Below are 25,298 nucleotides of genomic sequence, written 5' to 3'. Positions count from 1 at the left end.
GGGGAAAACTTAACAGTTTTTAAAGTGAATCCCACCTGCCTTCACTCAATGTATGCTTTTCTTCTTAAATGGAAGAAATACAGAAATAAGTAGAACTCAGAAAGTTGTAAAACCTTTTCTTGAAACTTATTGCCAAGAGTAAGTCTGAATTGAATAAACTCAGTAATAGGGTCCTTTTTCATTACCACCCTTTAATAGCAATCTTTTCTATACTTAATTCATTCTTTATAGAATACTTTTCAGTGTTTTATCAACATATATTCTATCTATATTGAGTAACACTAGACTTCAGTATATTAAAGTGTTATCTTTTTAAATGTCCACAAATATTTGTTATTAGCAAACTCTGACGTAATAAAAATCAAGGATTAAGTAATGGAAAACACACTAAAAATGGCCTAGAAGTTAGGATTGGATTCCAGCAGGACTCTCGTACTTTCTGAATTGGCCTACTATGAATCATTTGAATTGTTTTTTATTTCCTCATCTGCTAAATGGGCAGAATGCCTACTATATGAAATTAATTGAAGGCCCTCTGAAATCATTAAACGTTGTAAAAATGCCAACTATTGTTTATAACTAAGGAAAAAACTGAACATGGAAATGATCATTGGAAATGCAAAATATACAGGATAGGTCTTATATCAAAACCAAATAAAAATAATAGAATTTAGTGAGAAATTTATAAAAATCAGAAAGAAATGTTGGGCAGGGTACACCCTGATCCCCATAAGATACTAACTTTCATTTTTCATTCTTCATACAGACACACCGGGTTTGATATTTTAGTATAAGTAAGAGGTTGCTTAGCCAGAAAGACACCCTCTGGCTTAATTCACAGTTTTGCTACATTAAGATACTGAATTATCCTAGACAATTTGTGGTTTCAGGGCTAAAATCTGTCCAAAATACCCAACTTTCACATGTGTAAGATTAGGTCCTGATAGAGAACTGGAATATAATAAGTATGTCTAAAGTAACTTATGAATTCAAATTAGTGAATAGAAGTGTAACTGTTGTGAGCTTTCCTGCTGATGAAACCTACTCAAATTCAACGAAGACTCAGAGTTCATTTGCCCAGATTGTAATAAGCCTGGGTTCCTAGGCTACAAACTCCAAGGCTGATTTTAACTGTATTTGCTGTGTTTTCTCAGCAAATCTCTGAGGGCCTGCTATGCAGGAAGCGTAATGCCACACTGCATGGGAAATTGTTACAGTGCAACCACGCATGCACGTGCGTGCACACACACACTTCTGATAAATCTAAGTGTCCCTAAGTTCAGGGGACAACAGTTTAGTTAGGCAGACAAAATATGTATAGAAAAAACCCTATATGCATTCTCTCTCTATATATATGTGTGTGTGTGTGTGTGTATTATCTGTTAACCCAGAGTAGTATCATCAATCGTGTGTGTGTGTGTGTGTGTATTATCTGTTAACCCAGAGTAGTATCATCAATCTTATGTTGTGTGTGTGTGTGTGTGTGTGTGTGTGTGTGTGTGTATTATCTGTTAACCCGGAGTAGTATCATCAATCTTACTATGGTAAAGTTTCATGCATAAAAATCATTAAAAGATTTTACTTTTCTTAAAGATTCTCTCACAAATTCTTTGGAGACATTCAAGCACAGTTTTTTTTTTTTTTCTTTTCTGACTCAAATCACAAAACAAGAGTTCCTCTGCTTTCATCCTTCCCGCGCTGGGACACAGCTGCTCCTGGGAAGCCCCCGAGTTGTCTGCACAGCCGCATGGGGCCTGTTGAACGGAAACATTCCTTTTGTACAAACTTTAGTACTTGAGAATACCAGTTAGTAAACAAACAAAACTAATGAGAGTGTTTAGCTCTTCACACACTTTAATTAATGGAAAACAAAATGGAAGTGTGTGAGGCTCACACAGGAGGATGAAACTGGAAAAAGGAAGCTTGGAATCTTAGGCTTCAGCTCTGGGCCTCGTCCCTAGGAAACAGCCCACAAGCTCTCTAGCTCACCCTCGTATGCTAAACACCTGAGGACGAAGCTCGAATTCTTCTTTACAGATGGGGCATGGCTGCACGGAGTCCCCTTGCAGGAGGGAGCGCTGTTTCACCTTCTCCCATTCATCTGATGACAGTGGAGGTGGTGGAGGCCCAATGAGGCCCAACTTCTGTGCTAAAGTAAGACAGCACAGGACAGGAGTCAGAGTGTCTTTTAGCATATGGCACCCACCTTTAACTTTAATGACACCATTTGCAAACAAAGATTAAAGAACTACATGTAGATCACATACTTTATTTCACAATAGAAGCTGTCCCTTGGTATCCACAGGGAATGTGTTCCAGGACGTACTGAGGATGCTCAAGTCCCTGACAGAAGATGGAGTATTTGCATACAACCCATGCATATCCTCCTGTATACTGCCAATCATCTCGATTACCAATAATTCCTAATGCAAGTGCTATGTAAATAGCTGTTATACTATATTGTCTTTAATTTGTATTAGTTTTATTATATTGTTGTATTGTTATTTTTTATTCATTTATTAAAATTTTGATCTGTGGCTGGTTGAATCTGTGGATGCCAAACCCACAGATACAAATGGTGGACTGTATATAGGATGCCGTTTTTCTATGAGGGCACAAAAGTCAGTGGTAATAATACCTTACATTTTCAATACATTTATTTTTTATTTACAAAGCATTTCCCATATCTTATTTCATTTCCCAATAACTCAATAAGGCAAGCAGGAGTGATATCCAATTTTATGAAAGAAAAACTGAGGAATACTCATTGTTCACACGTATTGGCCCAAGGTTCTCCCAGTTCTCACCTGCCTCAGCCCTCAGCCTTCAGCACTGCCTCTCCCAGCTCACCGTGCTCTGCCACCAGTGGCCTCTACATTAATCTGCACCTCCCCTGCTAAAAACTTCCCATGACTTATCATCATGATCAGAATAAAGTTCTTATTTCAATAACACGTGGGTACCCACCATGTGCTGTCTCGGCATTGAGCTGATAGTGCGGTGGGAAACACTCATTTTGAAAAAGCAACTGCAACATCCTCAGGCAAAATGCAGGAAGCAAAGTTCACCTTCCACCACCTCCCTGCACCCCAAAGATGGGTCAATGCATAAAAAAGCATCGACCTACAAGGATGTCTTCAGAAATAGAAGACAAAATGTTACATCAACAAAACATGACAGGAAGCTATGAAGGGACACTTTTGAGTACAGAAAGAGCTCTTGGGCTTTTAGAGGAGAAATGTGAATGTCCACTGAAAGGCTGGAAGAGAAAGCTAAGATACAGTCCTGAGATGCTTAACAACAGGCGATTGTTGTTAAGAAATGTGCCGTTAGGCGATTTCATCATCTTGCTAACATCACAGCATATGTACACATGCTTAGCTCGTACAGCCCACCACACACCAAAGCTACACGGTACAGCTGATTAGAGTACACACCTGCACAGCATGTTACTATACTGAATACTGCAGGTAACTGTAACACAATGGTAAGGATCTGTGCATCCAAACACAGAAAAGGTACAGTAAAAATATGTATAAAAGATTAAAAATGGTGTACCTGTGTAGGACACTCACCATGAATGGAGCTTGCAGGCCTGGAAGTTGCTCTGGGTGAGTCAGTGAGTGAGTGCTGAGTGAGTGTGAAGGCCTAAGACATGACCGTACACCACTGTAGACTTCATAAACAGTCTACACTTATGCTACACTAAATTTATAAAAATATATTTTCTTCAATAATAAATTAAAGTTAGCTTACTATAACTTTTTTACTCTCTAAACTTTTAAATTTTTAACTTTTTGACTCTTTTGCAATAACATTTAGCTTAAAACACTATGTTGTCCAGGCTAGCACGTAGTGATGTGATCACAGCTCACTACAGCCTGTATCTCCTGGGCTCAAGCTATCCTCCCACCTCAGCCTCCTGAGTAGCTGGGACCAAAGGCACACACTACCATGCTCAGCTAATTTTTTAGTTTATACAAAATATTTTCTTTCTTTATATCCTTATTCTATAAGCTTTTTCTATTTCTCAGATCTTTTTAACTTTTTTGTTAAAAACGAAGACACAAACACACATATTAGCCTAGGCCAACACAGGGTCAGAGTCGTCAAGATGTCACGAAGTGGTAGGGATTTTTCAACTCCATTATAACTTTATGGGACCACTGTGGTTTGTTGTTGACTGAAACATTGCTATGTGGCACGTGTCTGTAATCTCACAGAAAAACATATATCAGGAGACAGAAAATAAGAAAATCAAGGGACCGAAAATAAGAAAATCAAGGGACCAGTCTAGGTGTTGTTGTGACATCTGAAAAACTGGCATTTTAGGAAAAAAACATGGAAAATAGGGAGTAAAAATTTTAATGAAAATAGTCCAAAACATCTCCCAGAAGCAAAGGACATGAGCTTCTGGTCTGAGAGGGCCCAGCAAGTATTCAGAACACCGAATCCCATCACTGTGAGAATCTCGGAGACAGAAAGCAGACTCAAAAAAACAGGCCTCACAAAAGGATCAGGAATCAGAACTGCATCAGACTCATCCACAGCACAACAGACAGGAGAAGACAATTCCTTCAAAATTCAGAGGAAGGAAAGATCTCCATATCAAGATTCCTTATCCGCTATCAATCAAGTGTGAGAAAAGAGCGAAGACATTGTTGCGCATGGGAGCTTCTGCGTGGGTCTCCTCCGCACTCCCCCAGGGAGCTTCTGACAGAGGAACGTCACCACCACGAGGGAAGAAACCAAGGAGGAGGCCGCCTGGAGGTCCAGGGAGAGAGAATCCAAGGAGAGAGCCCGGGGTGCCGGGATGCTGCTCAAGAGGGAGCCCGGGGAGGGGTCGGGGGGGGGGGACCACGGAAGATTCCAGAAGCAACGTCCCCATCGATAAAGTGCCCTGGTATATTTTAATGTATTGAGATAATGTATTTCTGGAGGAGATTTTAGGGATGAATCAGTGATGAGTGATGATAGAGGAAACTAAAACGTGAAAAAATAAGACATAACTTCAGGTAAAATAGAAAAATGTCTCAGAAGGAAACTAATATAGACCACCACATTGCTCAGCTGTGAGTGAAGTCACGGAATTGTAACAGAGTAAACACTGAATGTTATTAGTCTAACCACAAGTTATGAAAACAATACGCTAAATCTCGATCTTCTACAGTAAGAAGAGATATCCAGAACTGCAAATTAACAAAACAGCAGCGTAGACATGTTATTTAGAAATATTAAAAATAGGGCTGGGCATGGTGGCTCACGCCTGTAATCTCAGCACTTTGAGAGGCCGAGGTGGGTGGATCACCTGAAGTCAGGAGTTCAAGACCAGCCTCGCCAACATGGTGAAACCCCGTCTCTACTAAAAATACAAAAATTAGCCAGGTGTGGTGGCGCACACCTGTAATCCTCAGGAGGCTGAGGCACGAGAATCACTTGAACCTGGGAGGTGGAGGTTGCAGTGAGCCGAGATTGCACCACTGCTCTCCAGCCTGGGTGACAGAGCAAGACTGTGTCAAAAAAAAAAAAAAAGAAAGAAATATTAAAAATAATACCAGAAGAATGAACCAGAGGATTTGAAAATGGCTGCCTTAGAGTAATGCCCAAAATGGGTCAGGGTAATGCTACACTTTGTTATAATCCTCATAGAACAATTTTACTTCTAAAACTATGTGCATGGATCTTCTGATAAGAATCAAGAGCTACAAGTGTGATGATCGCTATGGAGAATGGTGTGAAGGACGCATGGGGCTGTGACCCCAGAGAAGGTTACTTGACCAAAGTGGAATTAAATGGAGACCCGCAGGGTTAAGAGTAACAGCAGCAGGTGAAGGGGGAGGTTTTCTAGATGGAGGAATAGGATGTGCAGATGGCCATTAGTGAGAGAGCACCTGGCCTGCAGAGAAACAAAGTTAACAGTAAGACTGAAGAGGCTGAGACTGAGGTTGAGGAGGAGGGGCGCTGCCTCAGGCCAGCTCTTTGCCTTTGGCTCAAGGTGTGGGAGCAGGGAGAGGCAGGGCCCCCAGCGTCACCCCTCCTCTTAGACTTGGGTGGGCACTTGCTGTACGATCCAGACTCTGCTATGGTCAGTGTCAACTGCCTCAACTTCAAACATTCACATCTCCCCATCATGCAAACCTGGCCTTATATTTATAAACTAATCAAGACCTTAGAACGGGAGGGAGAATAGGTAAATTGTATTGACAGATTTCAGCAAACTGCTGTGCTCTCTGGCCACAATGCAATAATGTTTAAAATCAATAGCACGTCCAGCGCCCATCTTGCCTTTAGAACCACACTGCGAGTCAGTGGAAATGGGATCCACCTCACAGAGGTCTCTTGATGGATCTAAGCACGTCATGGAAGTCTTGCTACCCTTTGCCAATTTTTAGACTATCAATGGGCATGTGACCATCTCAGGTGAAGCGGAAGGAAGGTCTGTTGGGAGCTTTCTCCCCTGCCTTTCCGGCTCGTCCCTTGTCGTTGAGGACTGACCCTGGGGCTGTGCACCCTCTTGTGTCCACGCACGGGGCAGCACCTCCCGACGGCAGCACCGGAAGGAGGCTGGTCCCGGCAAACATCAATACGCCACCAAACCAGAACTGCTGTGAACAACGACACACACCATTAAGGTTTACATCACTTTCAGTGTGTTGCTCCTATGTTTGCAGCCAAATGCATCCTAACCCATCACCTCTCCTCACCCCACTTAAAGGAAAAAAACAGCCTCAGGCCCAGATGATTTTACAAGTGAGTTACCCCAAACTTTTAAGGAACATATCATCCCTATTTTCTGTTATTCCAGAATCCTGAAAAAGAGGGAACACTGCCCAACTTATTTGGTGAAGCTTATATGGCTTTGATAATAAAACTAGACAAGGACAGTCATAGTCCTGAGTAGTCCATGGTTAAACGTCAAACATCCTGAACAAGAATTAGTTATCAGAATGCAACAGTGAATCTGAAAAACACCGCGGGCAAGTAGGGTTTATTCAAGCTATGCACGAAGATTCAACATCAGAGTCTGTCACTGTAATTTACAGCACAAATGAACTCAAGGAGAAAACCCACAACAAACATGCTCATCTAAAAAGTTGCAGGAAAAAAAGCATTTAAAAAAGTACACCTATTAATGAGTTTAAAAACCTGTAGCAACTTGCTAAAAGGGAAACTTTATAATTAGATAAAGGCCAACAAACAACACAAAACAACAATAAACAAAGGGCAAACATCACATAAGTAGGGAAATGAAATGCGTTAGGCTCAGGAACGAGACGGAAATGCTAGGTATTACTACTTGTTTTCACCACAGCTCAGGAGATCCTGGCCAGATAAAAAAAAAAAAAAGCAGGGAAAAAAAAGAAGGGGCATAAAAATAGAAAGGCACAGACAATAAGAATCACTGCAGAGATCAACTGACTTACTCAGAAAACCCCTAGGAATCGGAGACAAAAAGACCTAAATGGTGTGAGATGCCACCATATTTGTGGATCAGATGATAACATTGTAAATATGCTATTTCCCCCATCTACAAATCCAATTCGAAAAAAATCTCCAGCAGAATTTTATGTAGAAAATGAGGCAGTTTTAGAGGGAAAAAAAGAGGAAACATCTTTTCCTAGCAGCTATTAAGACATATTACAAGACTCTATTTTATTATTATTATTATACTTTAAGTTTTAGGGTACATGTGCACAATGTGCAGGTTAGTTACATATGTATACATGTGCCATGCTGGTGTGCTGCACCCATTAACTCGTCATTTAGCATTAGGTATATCTCCTAATGCTATCCGTCCCCCCTCCTCCCACCCCACAACAGTTCCCAGAGTGTGATGTTCCCCTTCCTGTGTCCATGTGTTCTCATTGTTCAATTCTCATCTATGAGTGAGAACATGCAGTGTTTGGTTTTTTGTCCTTCCAATAGTTTACTGAGAATGATGATTTCCAATTTCATCCATGTCCCTACAATGGACATGAACTCATCATTTTTTATGGCTGCATAGTATTCCATGGTGTATATGTGCCACATTTTCTTACAAGACTCTATTAATCAAAACATCTATTAATCAAAACAGTGCAATACTGACATAGAAGCAGAAGCCTCGGAAGGAGAGAACAGAACACACTTTAACCTCGTCGATATTCCCAGCATCATAAGCAAAACAAACTGTGGCAACATCTAAATGTGAAAGGTAAAAGGTTAAAGGTAAATAAATAAAGAAAATGTAGAAAAATCTTTGCACTCTCAGAATGGTGAAGTATATCTTAAGTCTCCCCCAAACAGCAATAAAGTGAAAAAAACAAACAAAACAAAACAATGCCTTTAATATTAATCAGAATGAAAATTGTATTCAATATAAAACGACAGATATAATTCAAAAGATGGTAAAAGAACAGAAGATATTTTCAATGGCTAAATCAACAAGAGATTACTATGTAGAATATGCAAAGAACTCCAGTAAATCAGCAAGAAAAGACAGAAATCCAAGTGGAATATTACGTATAGATAGTAAAGAGCATATGGTTCAATGTCATTAGTAACTGATATGCACAATCAAGATTTTTTCCATAAAGAGGTCCTGAAAAAAGGTCTCATTTATTTTCCTTAATAACTTTACTTATTTTCCAAATTGGGACGTTCCTCTTTATATCTAATTTAAATTTTTCCTGATAAAACTCTTAAGATTGATTATGATGAAACTATTTGGTCATCTACATAAACCACACAGGCACAACAGAAGATCTTCACTAAACTGCTGTATGACATTATTCCAAGTCTCCACACATTCGTGAGCCACGCTGTTTTCTAGAAGACAACGAGCTTGTTAGCAGAAGTTCAGAGGAAGAGAGCATCAAATATCTCCCCTGGCGTCACTGTGGGAACAGGTCCCCTCCACCTTGTGTGACTCCAACACACAGATCTTCCAGCACCTCCAGATCCATCTGACCTGCGCTAGGACACGCCATCCTTAACCAAACCTATTTTCCACGCCCATCAATAAAAAATCATATTTCTAACTTTTCAGTTTAAAATAATTTCAGATTTACAAAAGGTTGTAAAAACAGTATGAAGAATTCTCAACAAAAGACTAGTATCCAGAACCTACAAGGAACTCAAACAAATCAGCAAGAAAAAAACCCAAATAATCCCATCAAAAAGAGGGCAAATGATACGAACAGATATTTCTCAAAAGAAGATATGCAGATGGCCAACAAACATGAAAAAATGGTCATCACTCATCATCAGGGAAATGCAAATTAAAACCACAGTGAGATACCACCTTATTCCTGCAAGAATGACCAATACTAAAAAGTCACAAAACAACAGATGTTGGCATTGATGTGGTGAAAGGAGAACGCTTATACACTGCTGGTGGGAATGTAAATTAGCACAACTTCTATGGAAAACAGTATGAAGATTCCTTGAATAACTAAAAGTAGATCTATCCCTTGATCCAGCAATCCCACTACTGGGTATCTACCCAAAGGAAAAGAAGTCATTATATGAAAAAGATGCATGCATACGTATGTTTATTGCAGCCCAATTCACAACTGCAAAGATATGGAACCAACCTAAGTGCCCATGAACCAATGAGTGGATAAAGAAAATGTGGTATATATATACCACAGAATACTACTCAGCCACAAAAATGAATAAAAAAATGTCTTTTGCCACAGCTTGGATGGAACTGGAGGTCATTATTCCAAGGGAAGTAACTCATGTTGTATGTTCTCACTTATAAGTGGAAGCTAAGATACAAGTATGCAAAGGCATACAGAGTGGTATAATGGACACTGGAGACTCAGGAGGCGGAGGGTGGGAGGGGTGTGGGATAAAAAAACTGCACGTTAGGTACAGTGTAGGCTACTCTGGTGGTGGGTGCACTAAAATCTCAGAATTCACCACTATATAATTCATCCATGTAACCAAAAACCACTTGTACCACAAAAGCTATTGAAATAAAAATAAATAAAAAAGAAGAAATACACACAAAAAACAAACAAACAAAAAATAAAAAAAACAGGCCAGGCACGGTGACTCATGCCTTTAATCCCAACACTTTGGCGGGTGGATCACCTGAGGTCAGGAGTTTGAGACCAGCCTGGCCAACATGGCAAAACCCGTCTGTACTAAAAATACAAAAATTAGCTGGGTGTGGTGGCACACACCTGTAATTCCAGCTACTTGGGAGGCTGAGGCACGAGAATTGCTTGAACCAGGAAGGCAGAGGTTGCAGTGGGCCAAGATCGCACCACTGCACTCCAGCCTGGGCAACAGAGCGAGACTCCATCTCAAAAAAACAAAACAAAATGAAATTTCAACATGAGCTTTGGAGGGGACAAACATTCAAACCATAGCCTAGCCACTGTAAGCTATCAAAAGACCTCTGGTACCTATCAACATAGTAATATATGTGAGTAGTGGATAAGGAACAAAGTATGAAAAGTACTTAGCTTGATGCTGTGAAAAAGTCTTCCAGACAACAAATATAAGTGAAGGATTCCGTTCTCATTGATGCCTAATCTAAATGAAAGTTCTCCCCTATCAGGGACATACTTGATGTACTGGGTTGAATTGTGTCATCTCAAAATTCTTATTCACCTGGAACCTCAGGATGTTGACCTTATTTGGAAATAGGGTCATTGCAGATGTAGTTAAGATGAGATCATACTGGTTTAAAGTTGACTGTACATCCTATGAATGGTAGCCTTATAAGAAGAGGAAAGGGAGGGTACAATCACACGTAGAGAAGAACGTTGTGTGAAGTCAGAGGCAGAGATTGGAGTGACACTGCCACAAGCTAAGCAATGCCAGGAACCACCAGGGAAAGGTAAGTTAGGATTCTTCCGTAGAACCCTGCCAACAGTGCCATTTTGGACTTCTGGCCTCCAGGACACTGAGAGAATACATTTCTTTTGTTTTAACCCACCCAGTTTGTACTAATTTGTTGTGGCAGCACTGGGAAACGAATATACTTAAAAACAGTATTTACAATTATAAGTGTATAATACATCTCCTTTATTAATTAGAAGAAATGGAATTGATTTGCATGCCTTTATTTACAAGCACAAACTTGTAGCAATACTATACACAGTAAGAATGTGTGTGAAGTTGCATGCTATATGCATCCCACCTATCATAAAGAATTTCAATCAGCGATGACGGAGGTAAGGCTGACTTATTTCTATAGAGAATGACATTACAGAATTATTGTCACATGAAAATATGATCAAAGAGTATCTAGCAATCAAAAGAGATGGAAAAAGTATTATAGAGATATTTCAGGAAGCTAATACAAAATATTATGCTATTTTTATTTATTTTTGTTTGGGATATATTTCATGTTTTTTTGAAATTCCTAATTTGTTGCAAGTTTTGGTCTTATTCTAAATAAATATTCACACTTGTAAAAAGAAAATATTATCATATGTTCTTAACCCCAAATGTTAACCTTTTATATAACCCTAGTACAAAGATCAAAACCACAAAATTAATGTTGCTATACTCTTATCAGTTTAGCCTACATGCCTTCTGCAGATCTGGTTCTCTGTCACACTGATGTCTTTTTTCTGAACTAGGATCTGATCCAGGATCACAGACTGCACTTGCAGCTATGTCCCCTGAGTCTCCTGTAATCTGGAACAGTTGCTAGGTCTTCATTTGTTTCTGTTGACTTGACACTTTTGAAGAGTACTAGCCAGGAACTGTGTGGAATGTCTTTCACTTGGATTGGTCTGAGGTTTCCTCATGATTAAATTCAGATATACATTTTGGTTCTTATGCCACAGAAGTGATGTTGCACCTTTCAGCACGACACACGTGATACTGGCCCGTGCGTTACTGCTGACCTAAGTAGGATTACTTGGTTCAGGTGCTGCTTGCCAAGCGTTACGACTGTACAGCTGAAGCAACTGTGAAGTTACCGTTTTTCTCCCTGCCATGTACTTGCATCTCTGGAGAAACTACCTCAATATTCTGTGTCTGTGCGTAAATTTTTCTCATTCCTAATTTCAGTAATGATGATCATTACTGTGGTGTTTGCCAAAGGTGATTTTCTATCCCCGTCTACTATCCTTATGAGTTATATTCATTCTACTATAAGGGATTTTTCTTTTCCATCATTTATTTACTCAACTATTTATTTTTATCAACGTGAATCAATCGATATTTCTTTTGTTATCCCATTTTTACTTATTCTACTTACCATTACTATCTTTACCTTCTTGCTTTAACGGTCCCCTACCATTTTTAAACTTCAATACATACATACCTTCAATACATACATACCTCTCTGTATAATTATAAATAAGTTATTTCTGTAACATAAAAAATTATACTATTAATCTCAATAGATTTTTTTAGCCCTAAGAAGCCAAAAGATGAATGACTACATCAGCTTACCCAAAGTCAATGGTGGTGGTTTGGGATCAAGAACATATTCTTTTTCTGAATCTTCTAGTTTGGGGCACTGTGTAGTTTTTTTAAGTCCAGTATCTATTATTGCCTTTGTATCTCTTTTTAGAGATTTGTTCTCTTTCTTTTGTACTTGTGTCTTAGAATGATCTGCAACTGAAAGATTTCGAAGTTGAAGATCATGTAAAATGTGATCTTGTAAAGCAACTGCATTGACTGCCAAGTTATCTTTCTTAGATGAGTGACCCTAAAAAGTAGGAAAAAAGTCGTATTTAGAGGAATATTATGTAATATATCATTTAGAAGAGAACTGAGGCTTCAATACTCAACCTTGATGGCACATACAACCGAATCAAATAGTAAGGAATGCTTGACTCATTGTTACCTAAGTAGGAGCAGACCCTTGTCTCAGCATTTATGTTAACAATACAGGAATATCTTTTCATTTAATTACGAAAGCCTTAATTATAATATGAATAAATTCATTATGACCTATAAACCTGTGCCTAAACAAACCCACGCTGCTTCCCTCTAATTAACTGAGACTCCAGGCAGCTACGTAGGAGATCTTGCCATTTCAGCTTATGCCTTTTTGTGAAAACTTAATAATTTCCTGTGTAGAATAAAAATCACCAAACAGCTAAGAGATGCTTCCAGTAAATATCACCAGAGATTGTTTTTCCATTGGCCTGTCCACTGCCCCATGTGACACTTGGCATCGCCCATTCCTGCTGATAATTCCTAGTTTAAGCAGGGTTTGCAAACTATTTTTTAAACTCTCAAATGGCTGAATTAAAATACATTTCATGAGTCAAATAACGTGTATGTTTAAGAAAAGAATAGTGTACCTTATTTTTTAACATGCCGAATTAGGAAAAGTTGTTGCTTGGCCATCACAAATTCTATCATCACATCCTATCACCTTCCTTCTATTCTGCTGCAAAGACATGGTCAACAGAAAGTCAAAGTTACAGTGCACAGAAAAACCCATGAAGTTTGTGAGGATGCTCTGTAAGAGTCTAACAGATCATGAAGCAGCAGGAACGCCTGCTACAGGGTGGCACTAAGCTACACATTCTGGTTCTGGAGGAAGGGGGTGAACTCAAGTCAGTTATGCTTCGACTCATCCCTGTCCTCAAATAGTTCACCCCTGAGCTCCTGAGGACACATTAATACAAATGGTTAATTACTATGAATTAATCCATTGCTAAATATAACATGATACATAAGTACTACAAAATTTCAGGCTAACACTGGAGACTTGTAAAGGAAAAACCAGTTAAACTGGCATTTGAAAGATACACAGAGGGAAATGAACATGGCACACTACAGGTAGGAGGAAAGAACTCGCAGGCTGGAAATCAGCATGATATGCTTATTTTGGGGAGAAAGGGAACAATGAAGAAACTGGAACACAAGAGGAACACTGGCTAACTTCAGTCTGTCCAGAACACAGAAGTACAGAATATGGGGACAGACCAACTTGAGTTCCAATTGAACTCTACCACTTTGCTGCGCAAGATACTGAACACAGCTGAGCCCCGGGCTCCTCATCTATAAAGCAGGTATAATAATGCTGGCTTTGCAGGGTTGCCGCAAGGATTAATGAGACAACCTTTGAAGTATCGAAAGTAGGTCTTTTCACACAGAACTTACTCTTGTTATTCTTGCTTCAATTCCCTTCAAAGCTGGTGGAATAATTTGGAATTGGCCCTTTTAGATTTTGGACATGGTGTATTTTATGAAGACAGATGTATTCAAAATATACTGTGATGAGGAGAAATAGAAAGTTATTCAAGTAATCTAGGAACTGGCAAAGAAGGCCCTTGAACATATTTCTTCTAATGTTGTTTCCTTATAACGTTGATGAGAAAAAAAATTGATCCCCAGCAGGGGCCACTGTCTGTGTGGAGTCTGCACGTCCTCCCCATGTGCTGTGGGTTTCCTCCAGGTACCCGGGGTTCCTCCCACATCCCAAAGCTGTGCACGTGAGGCTCACTGGCGCGTCCCCGTCTGAGTGAGTGTGAGTGTGTCCTGCCATGGGATGCCGTCCTCTCCAGGACTGTTGCCCGCCTTGGTCCTGAGCTGCCTGGATGGGCTCAGCCCCCTGCCACCCTGAACTGGAATAAGCAGGTTGGAAAATGAAAGGATACAAATTATTGTCAAATAAAAATTCGTAAAGCATACGGTATTCACGCAGAGATGCAGGACAATACCCGATGCAGTAGGAAAGGCCCAGCGGGCTGAGAATTGGCTCTTGTTTGTTTTGAAATTGCATGGTAGGGGGAGGTGCTTCGGAGCTTTGGCTTGGCCAACATTATCTTTGACTTAACGCAGCCCCTCCACAACCCGGTCATTCATGGATTCACCAAAAATTGGGTAATGATCTTTCTTAAATGTATGTAGAGCTCTTACGTACTTCAGTGTTTCATATTAGAAGTGCTTTGGTCTTTATTTAGAAGTTCGGTGATGTTTTTGTGACCAGGAATGTGCTGTGGGAACTCTCCTCTTATGTATATCAATTAACGTATGGTGAAACTGGTTTCCTGGTACACTGTATGGCTTAAAGCTCCAGTTTCTAAGAACCTATGGATGATGGTAAGTGAGGACTTACTGCACTGAGGGCCTAACTCTAAAAATAGAAATTAATCCAAAATATATTTCTAAGGACTAACACTTGTATTAAATTACTCCAACCGAAAGAACAAACTCACTAAGGCGTGAGTGGAGAGAGAGAAAAGCACAGAGGAACCAAATCTCTGAGATATCCAGGGTGAGAAGTAAAAACGTCAGTCGCTGCTCATGTCCTGTGGAGGCTTTGATGATGGTTCTTACAACAACCCTTTTCTGTTCCCGTTCAATTCTGGCATCAAGAGATGTTTGAAAGAAGTTCCACACCATATCTCATCAAGACAACTGAACTTGGAGAAATGGTGGAATTTAAAATACTGAAAGATCACTGCCAGAATTTTCTCAGTTCCTGCTTCCAAAATGCCTATAACCTGCAGAAGATACAGTCTGCATCGCACTAAAAATGGTCCGGTCATATCTGCAGTCTGCAATTTAATCTCAAGTTTCTACACGGTAGGCCACTGTCATTAATATCAAGGTAAGAGCTTTTAAAACCTGTAGTCTTTTAAAGTCCTACGGTATCATTAAGTTTTAGAGTTTAAAATTTAGAATTTAAAGGTATTGAAAACGCTTCAAGTACCTACTCCAACTCCACTTTATAAATGAGAAAACCAAATAAATACCAGGTGAGTCCTTCAATATATAATGAGCCTGTGGGACTGGCAGGGTTAGAAACGTAACCCTTGCCCAGTATTGAAAGCTAAGATTAACAGGAACACGTTGCTTTGTAAATCCCAGTATTAAACGCTCAAGAGGCAGAGCTTGGTGGCCAAAACGACCACTGGGGTGCCAAAGCGAGTGACCCCAGCTAATTAAACTCGCTCAATAAAAATACACGAGACCAAGCCTACGACGTAAAGATGCAATTCTACGTAGGGTCTTGGTGTTATCTCCTGCCTTCTGAACCCCGCTGACCGTTTTCTGAGATTCTACTCATGCAGGAAGCGCGCGGTGACGAGGCTCCAATTCCCCTGAAAGTTGACACCACCCTGCACCTGGGGCCCCTGATGGCAGCCGGTCCTACCGCGTTCTAAAATTACCGACGTGGGATCACTGTTCTAAGGCTTTAGGCCGCCGTAAATTCGTACCCCTCAGATAGGAGGAGCTGTGGAAACCAACCAGGACCCCGAGTTCCCCGAGGAGGCTGCGCGCCGCTACGGGACCCGACCTCGCCTCACAGCTGTGACCATCGCCGGCCCGGCTCGGAGGAGGCGAAAGCGAGGCCGCGGACGGCCCTCACCCCGAATCCATGGACCCTGCCCGCTTGGCGGGCCGCCCTTCTTTCCGCCCCCGACCCGAAGCCTCTCCGTGCCTCGACTCCGCCGGGAACACCGGAACCCAGGGACTTCTGCCCCCTTTCTCTCAGGCAACTCCCTGGCCGCCCGCCGTTGCCGTAGCAACGCCCGCCTCCGCGCTCGCTCCCCGCGCGCTTGCTCACCAGCCCCGTCCCGCCCCGCCCCATACTGCGCATGCTCGCCAGCCCCGCCTGGCCCACATTGCGCATGCTTGCCAACCACACCCCGTCCGCACCACACTGCGCATGCCCACCGGCCCCCGCCCCGCGCAAGGCGTCAGCGTCGAGACGCAGGTGCGTTCCCGTCGAGGCTCGCGCTGCGGGAGCTTTTGGGGATCGCCTGGCGGGGTGTTCAGGAGCCGCGGGCTGAAGCACGGGGGCGTGTAGCCGCCCAGGCCTCGTGTAGTGAGGGCCGAGCCCCGCGCCAGCTTTTCTGTAGTCCGCAGCCCCGGCGGCTTTGTGGGCGCAGCCACGCTCCTCAGCCGCCCGCCCACCTGGGCCTGGGCCCCGGTTGTTTCCCTGCGTGGCTGTGGTCGTTCCCGTTCCGGGGTCTCGAGCGCACCGCCCCCTTCGCTGCGCTGTTAGTCGAGGGCAGTTTTCTGGGGGATCCCCCATCCCCCCTCGCCGCTCAGGCGTCTTGGCTCGCGGAAGCGCGGGCGCCAACTGCCTGTCGTCGTCCGTGACTCCTGGCCCTTCTCTGTGGATCCCTTTGCTTCCCGTTGCGGGTTGTGTTTCCTGCTTCGTGGGCCTGGCCGTTTGCGTTTGGATGCAGGCCCCGGTGAGCCCTGCGTGGCCCGCTGGCCTCTTCCTGCTCCCTAGGTGACTGAGCCGCGTGTCTGACACATCGGAGTGACTTGAGGCAACGCGTTCCTTTCCAGGCTTGCAGCGGGCGGTGTCCTTCACACTCCTGAGCAGAGCCTTCCGGTGCTTTACTGGACGCCCCAAATACTGCAGTTTTCCTCCCAGGTGCTGTCGCGAGGTGGAACTCTTCCCCGCCCCGGTGAGCTCGGGCTGTTCTTCCTCCTCCGCGTGGCTCACTGCAGCCTCGGATGTTTCCTCGCTGCACAGACCTGCTCGGGAAGACTCGAGAAGGCCACCCCAGGACTCCAGCTCTCCACGGAAGGGCTTCCCCTCGGATTGCGTCTTGGCCTCTGGAACCCTCCCTCTGTATCGTCTGCTGTTACTCTCTTGGCCTGCATTTGGGTTGTGGCCTGGATACTCTGGCTTGCTGCTTCCCTTCTCTTAAGGATCACAGCCCTGTACTGCCTGTCGTCCAGTGCCTGGAAACCATTGTATTTTTTGGTCTGATTTTGTAGTTGTTTAAGAACTTAAGTCTGGTCCCTCACACTCCATGCCCAGAAGCAGAAATGAGTAGAAGTTTGTTTTATCTTTTCTTAATATGACAATTACTTTATTGTGTTGGTTCAACTTATGTTGTACTTTAATTAGAAGAAATTTGGCCGAAAGTACAAAGAAAACATACAAATGCAAGTAATTTTTTTTAAACTTCCCTGAGAGCAGGGTCTAAAGAAATTACCAACTTAGACTGGATCTAGAAGAAAAGGAAGGGTCTTTGCAGTCTTAGGACTCTTCCATTCCGCGACGTAGGTGTTAGGATTTAACAGCCATAAATGGTTGTAAGACTTTAGGCTCAGATAAGTAGACTTAAGTTCAAATTTTGACTTATTTTACAAGTGTCTGATTTTTGGCAAGCTCATCTTCCTAAACCATGAGCTCCTTATTTGTAAAGGGGACATTAGCCACTCTCCAGCAACAGCCCTGGCACTTCTTCAGTCCTGGGATGGGACGTATGATTAGCCTAAGCGAACCAGAAAATCCAGGCCCCTGACCACAGTGACTTAATCAGGGCTGGCGATATATCTAGCTAGGCCAACCATGTGGACTCAGTATTTTTGTGGGCGCTACTGGAAATTTTATTTAATTCTAACTGAACGTAGAAACAGCAACAGAGATGAAATGGCGGCTGTATTGCTGTCTTGTCATCATGAGGTGAGGGCCTGAAGCTACGGTAGCCGCCTTGTGAACCTTGGAAGGAGGATTCTACAGGAACTGGCAGAGCTGAGACTGGGAAGCAAGCCATGTCCTGGTGACGTATTTGAGTCCTGAGGCTGGCCCTCCTGTTAGTCTTTTCTCTTACTGGCTTCAGCCAGGTGGGGTCCGGTTTTCTGTTACTTGCAACAGGAAGAATTGGAATGATATCTAGGCATGCTATTACCGCCTTATGGCTGTGGTGAGATTAAAACATGATATTGTGGGTGAACTGCTTAGTACAGTGTCTGCTATTCTTTATATTGGTTTTAAGGTATTTTTCTTGAGCTTTAAAGTTCTAAGAAAAATTACCGTTTTAATATTCCTACCCTGTGTTCACATGTTTAAATTTTCATGACAGTTTTTCTGTCTGCATGTTTTCTATTCAAAATAAATTGCTCATTCTTCAGTTAGCCACAAAGAATATTTTAAATTTTTTATTTTTAAATTTATTTTTTATTGATACCTATTAGATGAACATGTTTTTGGAGTACATGTGATAATTTGATAAATTCATAAAATCAAATTAGGGTAATTGGGATAGCCATCCCCTTAAATATTTATCTAATATTTACACTAGGAACATTCAAATTATCCTAGCTATTTTGAAATGTGCAATCGATTTGTGTTAAGTATAGGCTTGACTGAAAATTTAACCTTACTGCTTTCTAATTCTTGACAAAAACAAAGCTAACAGAGTTGATATTTGAAGAATAATACATTCATTCTTCTTCAAGATAGTGTGTTCTGTTGAAATGAGTTAGATGATCAGAATGCAACATTCTTGGATAGGGTTGATTAAAAATATAGTCAACCTGTCTTGTCCCCAAAACCATGTTATCAATGATTTATATTTTAAAGTTATGCCTTTTGTTTTAAAAAAGTTTTTCTTTTCTTTTGAGCTGGGCCTGAGAAACTGCATGTATACAAAGCATGTTTGCATCTTCAGAAAACTGCTATTGAGTACATTCTCCATGGTGCTGTTCAGTGCCATTTGTGTAAGCACCCACATGATTATTTTAGAATTTCAAAACCACTAATTGAATGTCCTAGAAATAGTGGAGACGGAAGAGAAAATTAGAGGTGCATGATGTTAAGGATGATGAGGTGCTTAGTCACGAGGAGAAGGGCACCAGTTTACTTGGCTGATTAAGATGCACTTCTGTACTCCGCTATGCTTAAGAAGAAAGCTGCGGGTGGTACTATAAGAGATCTGTTGTATAAACATTATCACAAAAAGAGCGATGATACCTGATGATACCTGTGCTTATCCAAGGAAGAGCAGCCCAAGATGGATGGCAGTAGTGGACTATTTAGTGGAAGACATTGATATGAAGGGAAAATCTTATATTTTACTTGTGTAGAAGGCAATTCAGAGAAAGTGTTCAAATACTAGAGTAGGCAGTTGGAGTCCATCTTGTGGAAGATGGGGTTTTTTTCATGATGACACTAGAGACATGATATTGGATACTAGTGCTGGCCCTGTATTTTTATTTTTTATTTTTTATTTTTATTTTTTGAGACGGAGTCTCTGTTGCCCAGGCTGGAATGCAGTGGTGCCATCTCGGCTCACTGCAACTTCTGCTTCCCAGTATCAAGTAATTCTCCTGTCTTAGCCTCCCGAATAGCTGGGATTACAGGTGCCTGTCACCACGCTTAGCTAATTTTTGTATTTTTTAGTAGAGTCGGGGTTTTGCTATGTTGGCCAGGCTGGTCTTGAACTTCTGACAGGTGATCCGCCTGCCTCCACCTCCCAAAGTGCTGGGATTACAGGCGTGAACCACCGTGCCCGGCGTATGGATTCTTAATGTGTTACACCCAAGGTATTTGAATTTGCCCACCTGCCTGGTCTCTAAACACTGCACTAATGAAAGCCTAGGCAGGGTCAGAATGGTTCTCAGTTCAATATCTTCCTCACATTTTAACATCTTAATGCTCTCACATTTCTCATTTGTTATGTACAAAATATTCTCAAAGCCTACTCAGTGCCTATTTGACTCTTGTCTCTCTTAACACAGTCCTTGACATCTAAAACAAACCTAAGGAGCAGAAATTGGTGGCATGGGGTTCATCTTTAATTTAGTTCTCAGTTTTAACCTTCACCAAAACCATCTCCTTCCATTTATTTGTCTTAATCTTCTGTATTACCTTTGACTTTCTACTCACACTTGTATATTTATTATCAATTTCTATTCCTAACTTGCTGATGTGGTTTGGCTGTGTCCCCACACAAATCTCACCTTGAATTGTAGTAATTAATCCCCATATGTCAAGGGCAGGGCCAGGTGGAGAGAATTGAATCATAGGGATAGTTTCCCCCATACTATTATTGTGGTAGTGAATAAGTCTCACAAGATCTGATGGTTTTATACATTGGAGTGGCCCTGCGCAAGCTCTGTCTTGCCTGCTGCCATATAAGACCTGTCTTGCTTCCTGTTCCACCGTGATTTTGAGGCCTCCCAGCCGTGTGGAACTGTGAGTCAATTAAACCTCTTTCCTTTATAAGTTATGCAGTCCCGGGTACGTCTTTATTAGCAGCATGAGAACAAACTAACACACTTGCTTCCACCCAGATTATTTTTTCAAATAATTCTAAGTCATTGCCTATGTTATGCAGTATGTGACATCCAGCAATTGTTTGGAAATTTGCCAATCTCTCCTAGTGTTTTGTAGCAGCAGTTGCTGTAAAGACTCAGGTATACTTGTGGGAACTTACTGAAGTGTTTTTTTTTTCCCTAGAGATTATATTATAGTTTTGTTTTGTCTTTAATAATGAAAAAGGGCTTAGGATGAGTTGTTTCCACTCCTCTGACAAAATGCATTTAAAAAAAATACCTGTGGCAGACATATCATGATTACATCATTCCTGTCAACATTAAAATAGTAGTAGAGAAACACTGATGAAAACATTTCCGACACTGGAGAAGAGAGGAGAAATCTTGTTTTCATTCTTACTCTATAATTTAAAGTCATGGGTATAACAAATGAGCCTTTAAAAACTGTTTTCTGAATTAAAACATGGAGCAAATTCATTCTTTGTTGTTGAATTCAATATACTTAGAAGTAATGTATCACTTTGGTAAAGAATAATGTCCTACTATGCCTTAATATCTGACATGATGAAGATATTCGTGCTGTCTACACTGTGATCACCAGATACCAGACACTTTAAAAATGTCGCCAAAAGCAATTAGGCATACTGACTGTGTCAAAGGCGTTTGGGGAATGTGGACTCCTTTCAGACATTTGTGATTTTTCTGCCTTAATTGAAAGTTTTGACAGGTTTGTAAAAGCATAAATGTCAGGTTATTAGTAGAAACTCTAAAATAACCTGGGAAATAAATATATGTGCTGGTTTCAACCACTTTGGCTAAAGCTGAATGTCTCTAAAAATTGAATCAGTTGATGCTCTAATATGTTCAATATATCAAGAGACAGGATGTTTCCTGATCACATCCAGATAATTTTTTAATTAATAGATTTCTTAATAAATTTTACAGATAAATTGAACAAATAATACATAGAGCTCCCTCTCCTTGCAACAGTTTCCCCTATTTGCCATTTGTATGCTGTATTTGTTAAAATTGATGTACAATAAGGTTGTTCATGTTTAATGTTGACTGAAATTCTCCACAAATGCAAGTATACCCCACAAGTACGCAGGAGAGACCCCTTCTGCAGTTCTATTCATAGAGGCACAAGCAAAGGAACTATTGAGAGAGAAGAGTCTCATGATAGCAGAAAAGTATTGATCCATGATCTTGGGGAAGCTGTCCGCATCTAGGATGCTGTCTGCTTTTCAGGAGAAACTTTCCTGGTTAGCTTTACCTTAAGGTCTCCAACAAGTGTATAGATTGAAGAGTCTGGAGGGGCCCATTTCAGCTGTGAGATTGTAAACCCAAGGCTCAAGGTCCTGAAGTTTTGCTGCAGTGTAAGTGGCAGGGGCAGTCTTTCCCTGATGATGTTTCCAGAAGACTCAGTTTCTAGGCTTTAGACCATGTAGGGTTTGATTGTCCTCAGTGGACCATGGAAAGCTTTCTTTACCTAGTGAAAATAGACTTGGGCATAATGCATTAAAGCCTTGCAGCACTTAGTCATATCAGAGCTTAGGGGGAGAAGATGTGTGAGGTTTTATTATTAGGAGCATAGGGGGAGAAGATGTGTGAGGTTTTATTATTAGGAGCATAGGCCTTCAGTGACTATTGCATAAGGGATCAACTTATGTTTTCCACGTGGAAGTGGATCTGTCATCAATCCGCAGTACTTGAGACCAAGGAAATCCAGTCAATTCAGTTAGCTTTGCCTAAAGATGATACCTTATCTCACTGTTTTACAACTTGTCTGGTGAAACAAGTACCTCTATCACTAACAGTCTTTCCAGGTATGTCCCATGAGAGAAACATGTTTCCTAATAACCTTTTATCTACTGTTACAGCACGAGACTTTTTGAATGGAAAAGCTTCTATACTATCAGAAAACATGCATTGAAAATGGCAATGGAATGAAATATCTCTAAAAATGTTTCAGTGGCCTGTAATGTAGCAGAAATGTACATGAAGTTTTGATTGCCTTCCCAGGATTGTAGATTTGACAAACTAAACATTGGGCATAAAATATTTTAGCAATTTAGAACATGCCAATATTCTATTTGGATCATCTTATCTCTTCCATGATGGGCCTTGGAGTGTAGAGATTTTAGTAATGGAAGCTTTAAGGATTCAGGAAGGACCAGGCATCTGTCCAGCCTCCATGAGTCCATCCTTAACATTAGATTTTTATCTTCTTTTTGTTTTTCATTTCAAGTTTTAAAGCTTGTATATAAGATTACTTTATTCCTGCATCTTCTCAATTGTTTCTTCCTTGTATTTGCCCTTTTCCTACTTGGCGAGGTTTGGCTTTCTGTTCAAGAATCTTTTTGCGGTCTGTGTCCAGTTTTAGCCTAGTGATAACCACCGTGCTGGGGTGAATGCCTACATGGACAGTTGTGCCATTAGCCTTTTCCCACTGCATCCGTTCAGTGTAGAGGACATATTTCTTCCTGTAAACCTGGACTACTCTGCCAATTTGCTGACCTTTATAGTGTCCTTGTACAACCTGAACTTCATCATCCTTTCTCATGGGCATGGATCACACGTTGTACTTCTGTCTCAGCTCTTTGGAAAGAGGGGAAGACATAATCTTCCTGTAAATGTGGGAAGGTGCATTGAAATGCCTTTTGTGGTTCTTGTTTCTGTCGGAAGTCTCAAAGGGATTGAACTTCATTTTGGCCATTGCTGCTTCAGTGATAGCTGCAAAATGGAAGATTTATATCTTCTTAAATATCAGTTTTGTTTCTCCAATTCACATGCATAGCACTGTTTATTAGATGGGTTATTATAGGTAAATTTGACTTGGATCATGGAGTTCATCTAAACTACATATCAAAACAATTTCAGTACTGGCTGACTTAGCTTGAAAATCTGGCAGAGTAGTTCCTTTGTATTCAATTAATTTTTATCCTAATTGGATTATCAGTTTCATAAACCAGTCAGTGTGTTCATTAGAGTGCTGGTAATTCATACCCAGTCTAAACGATATGATCCTAAAGATATCAGAAACTTGGCATTCAAGAGTGCTTGTCAGGGTCCTTTCCATCCTTTTCATGAATCTTGAAGGCATGATACTCTAGGATTTTACTAGCTTATAAACAACGTAGCAAATAATCCTGTTTCTCTGTCTTTTGGATGCTGCAGGGGCCGTCTGTAGCATCCCAAAGTTAGTTTGAGGTAACAACAAAAAAAGACAATTTGAAGTTTGATTTTGGGAAGCCTGTCAAATATGTCAAAGGTTTAAAATAATCAAAATAGTATCACAAGGCATTGTAAGATAATATTCATTTAGCCAAAGTGATAAAAGGGGTTAGGAAGCAAAAACCTTTCTTCTTTGATAGAGAGGAGACTCAGTTTTCCAATCAACAGATCTGAGAAAGACAGCATGAGACAGAATCTTTCTCCTTCTCTCCTCTGTCTCTTTTGCAGTTTACTCAAAAGGTGAACAAAAGTCTTTTACTACCTCTTATTAATACTACATGAAAATTCTTGTTCAAAAGGGAAAACCAAATTTTCCTTTTGCATAGTATATTATCAACACTAAGCTAATAAAACGTTATAAACAAATCTGTCCAATTTGTCATCTTTTGACCACAGAAAATTTCCATAAACTTTTTATAATCTCTTACAATTTTTTTATTCTTTCCAACTTTATTCATTTAGTTTTATCTCTTTTTTTCCTTCAATTTGAAACAATCTTCAGCTTCTAGACAAAATTATTTTTTTCTCAAGACACATTTTCATGCCTTTACAACTTTCCTTACCAAAAAATACTTTGCTTTTCTTTAGACACTATATACAAAATTGTTTCTTATATCAGTTTCAATTACATATATTAACTACAATTTTAACTACTAGTAACCCTAATTTCTAGTGAAAGCCTAGGAGGTAGTTTTGAACTGTTCTATATCAATAATTGTAGATGAAAACTATTTCATAACTTTTTAGATAGGTTTTCTCAAGTTTTTGTTTATTAATAGATGTAAATATATGTAGCTTTTCTATACCATCTAAAAATAAGATGCCAAAATATATAAACTTACATTTATGTTTACTAATTAATGTTTTAGTGTTTTTACTTACTTAGAAATGACTCAGACATTTATGCTTATTACTTAATTCAATATAGCGTAACTTTAAGATTTTAAATTACAGAAAAGAACTTTGAAACAGGTACTCTCCTGCCAATGACACAGGTACTCTCCTGCCAACGACACAGGTACTCTCCTGCTAATATTTTCCTCAATTGTTCTGAGTCTCAAGTAGTCACATCGTATCCAGGATGGCTTTGAAGGGCAGGGCCTATTTGGGTCTTGAAT

The 25,298-nt window shown here is 40.7% G+C and overlaps 1 protein-coding gene and 2 pseudogenes across 11 annotated transcripts in view; 1 reads left to right on the top strand and 2 right to left on the bottom strand.

The window, feature by feature from the left end:
• Positions 1-16,979, bottom strand: part of RNF32 (ring finger protein 32) — a 37,648-nt gene extending 20,669 nt beyond the window's left edge. The window contains exons 1-5 of one of the 11 annotated variants that reach the window (XM_054560079.2): positions 16,579-16,979; positions 14,074-14,184; positions 13,266-13,354; positions 12,406-12,664; positions 2,007-2,149 (exon numbers count right to left, since the gene is read on the bottom strand). In XM_054560079.2, coding sequence (XP_054416054.1) covers positions 2,007-2,149; positions 12,406-12,664; positions 13,266-13,280 — 417 coding nt within the window. In that variant the 5' untranslated portion in view covers positions 13,281-13,354; positions 14,074-14,184; positions 16,579-16,979. Of the gene's footprint in view, positions 1-2,006; positions 2,150-12,405; positions 12,665-13,265; positions 13,355-14,073; positions 14,185-16,072; positions 16,486-16,578 lie in introns of those variants that run through there. The other 10 variants (XM_054560073.2, XM_054560084.1, XM_054560080.2 and 7 more) reach the window with 10 other exon arrangements.
• LOC129060537 (putative transmembrane protein RNF32-DT) lies at positions 16,453-21,755 on the top strand (annotated as a pseudogene).
• Positions 21,756-23,208: 1,453 nt separating this feature from the next.
• LOC112134311 (large ribosomal subunit protein uL24-like) lies at positions 23,209-23,653 on the bottom strand (annotated as a pseudogene).
• Positions 23,654-25,298: the final 1,645 nt, after the last annotated feature.

The sequence above is a fragment of the Pongo abelii genome, chromosome 6 (assembly GCF_028885655.2).
Source record: "Pongo abelii isolate AG06213 chromosome 6, NHGRI_mPonAbe1-v2.0_pri, whole genome shotgun sequence".
Taxonomy (NCBI): Eukaryota; Metazoa; Chordata; class Mammalia; order Primates; family Hominidae; genus Pongo; species Pongo abelii.
This window is presented reverse-complemented; position numbering and strand designations above follow the sequence as displayed.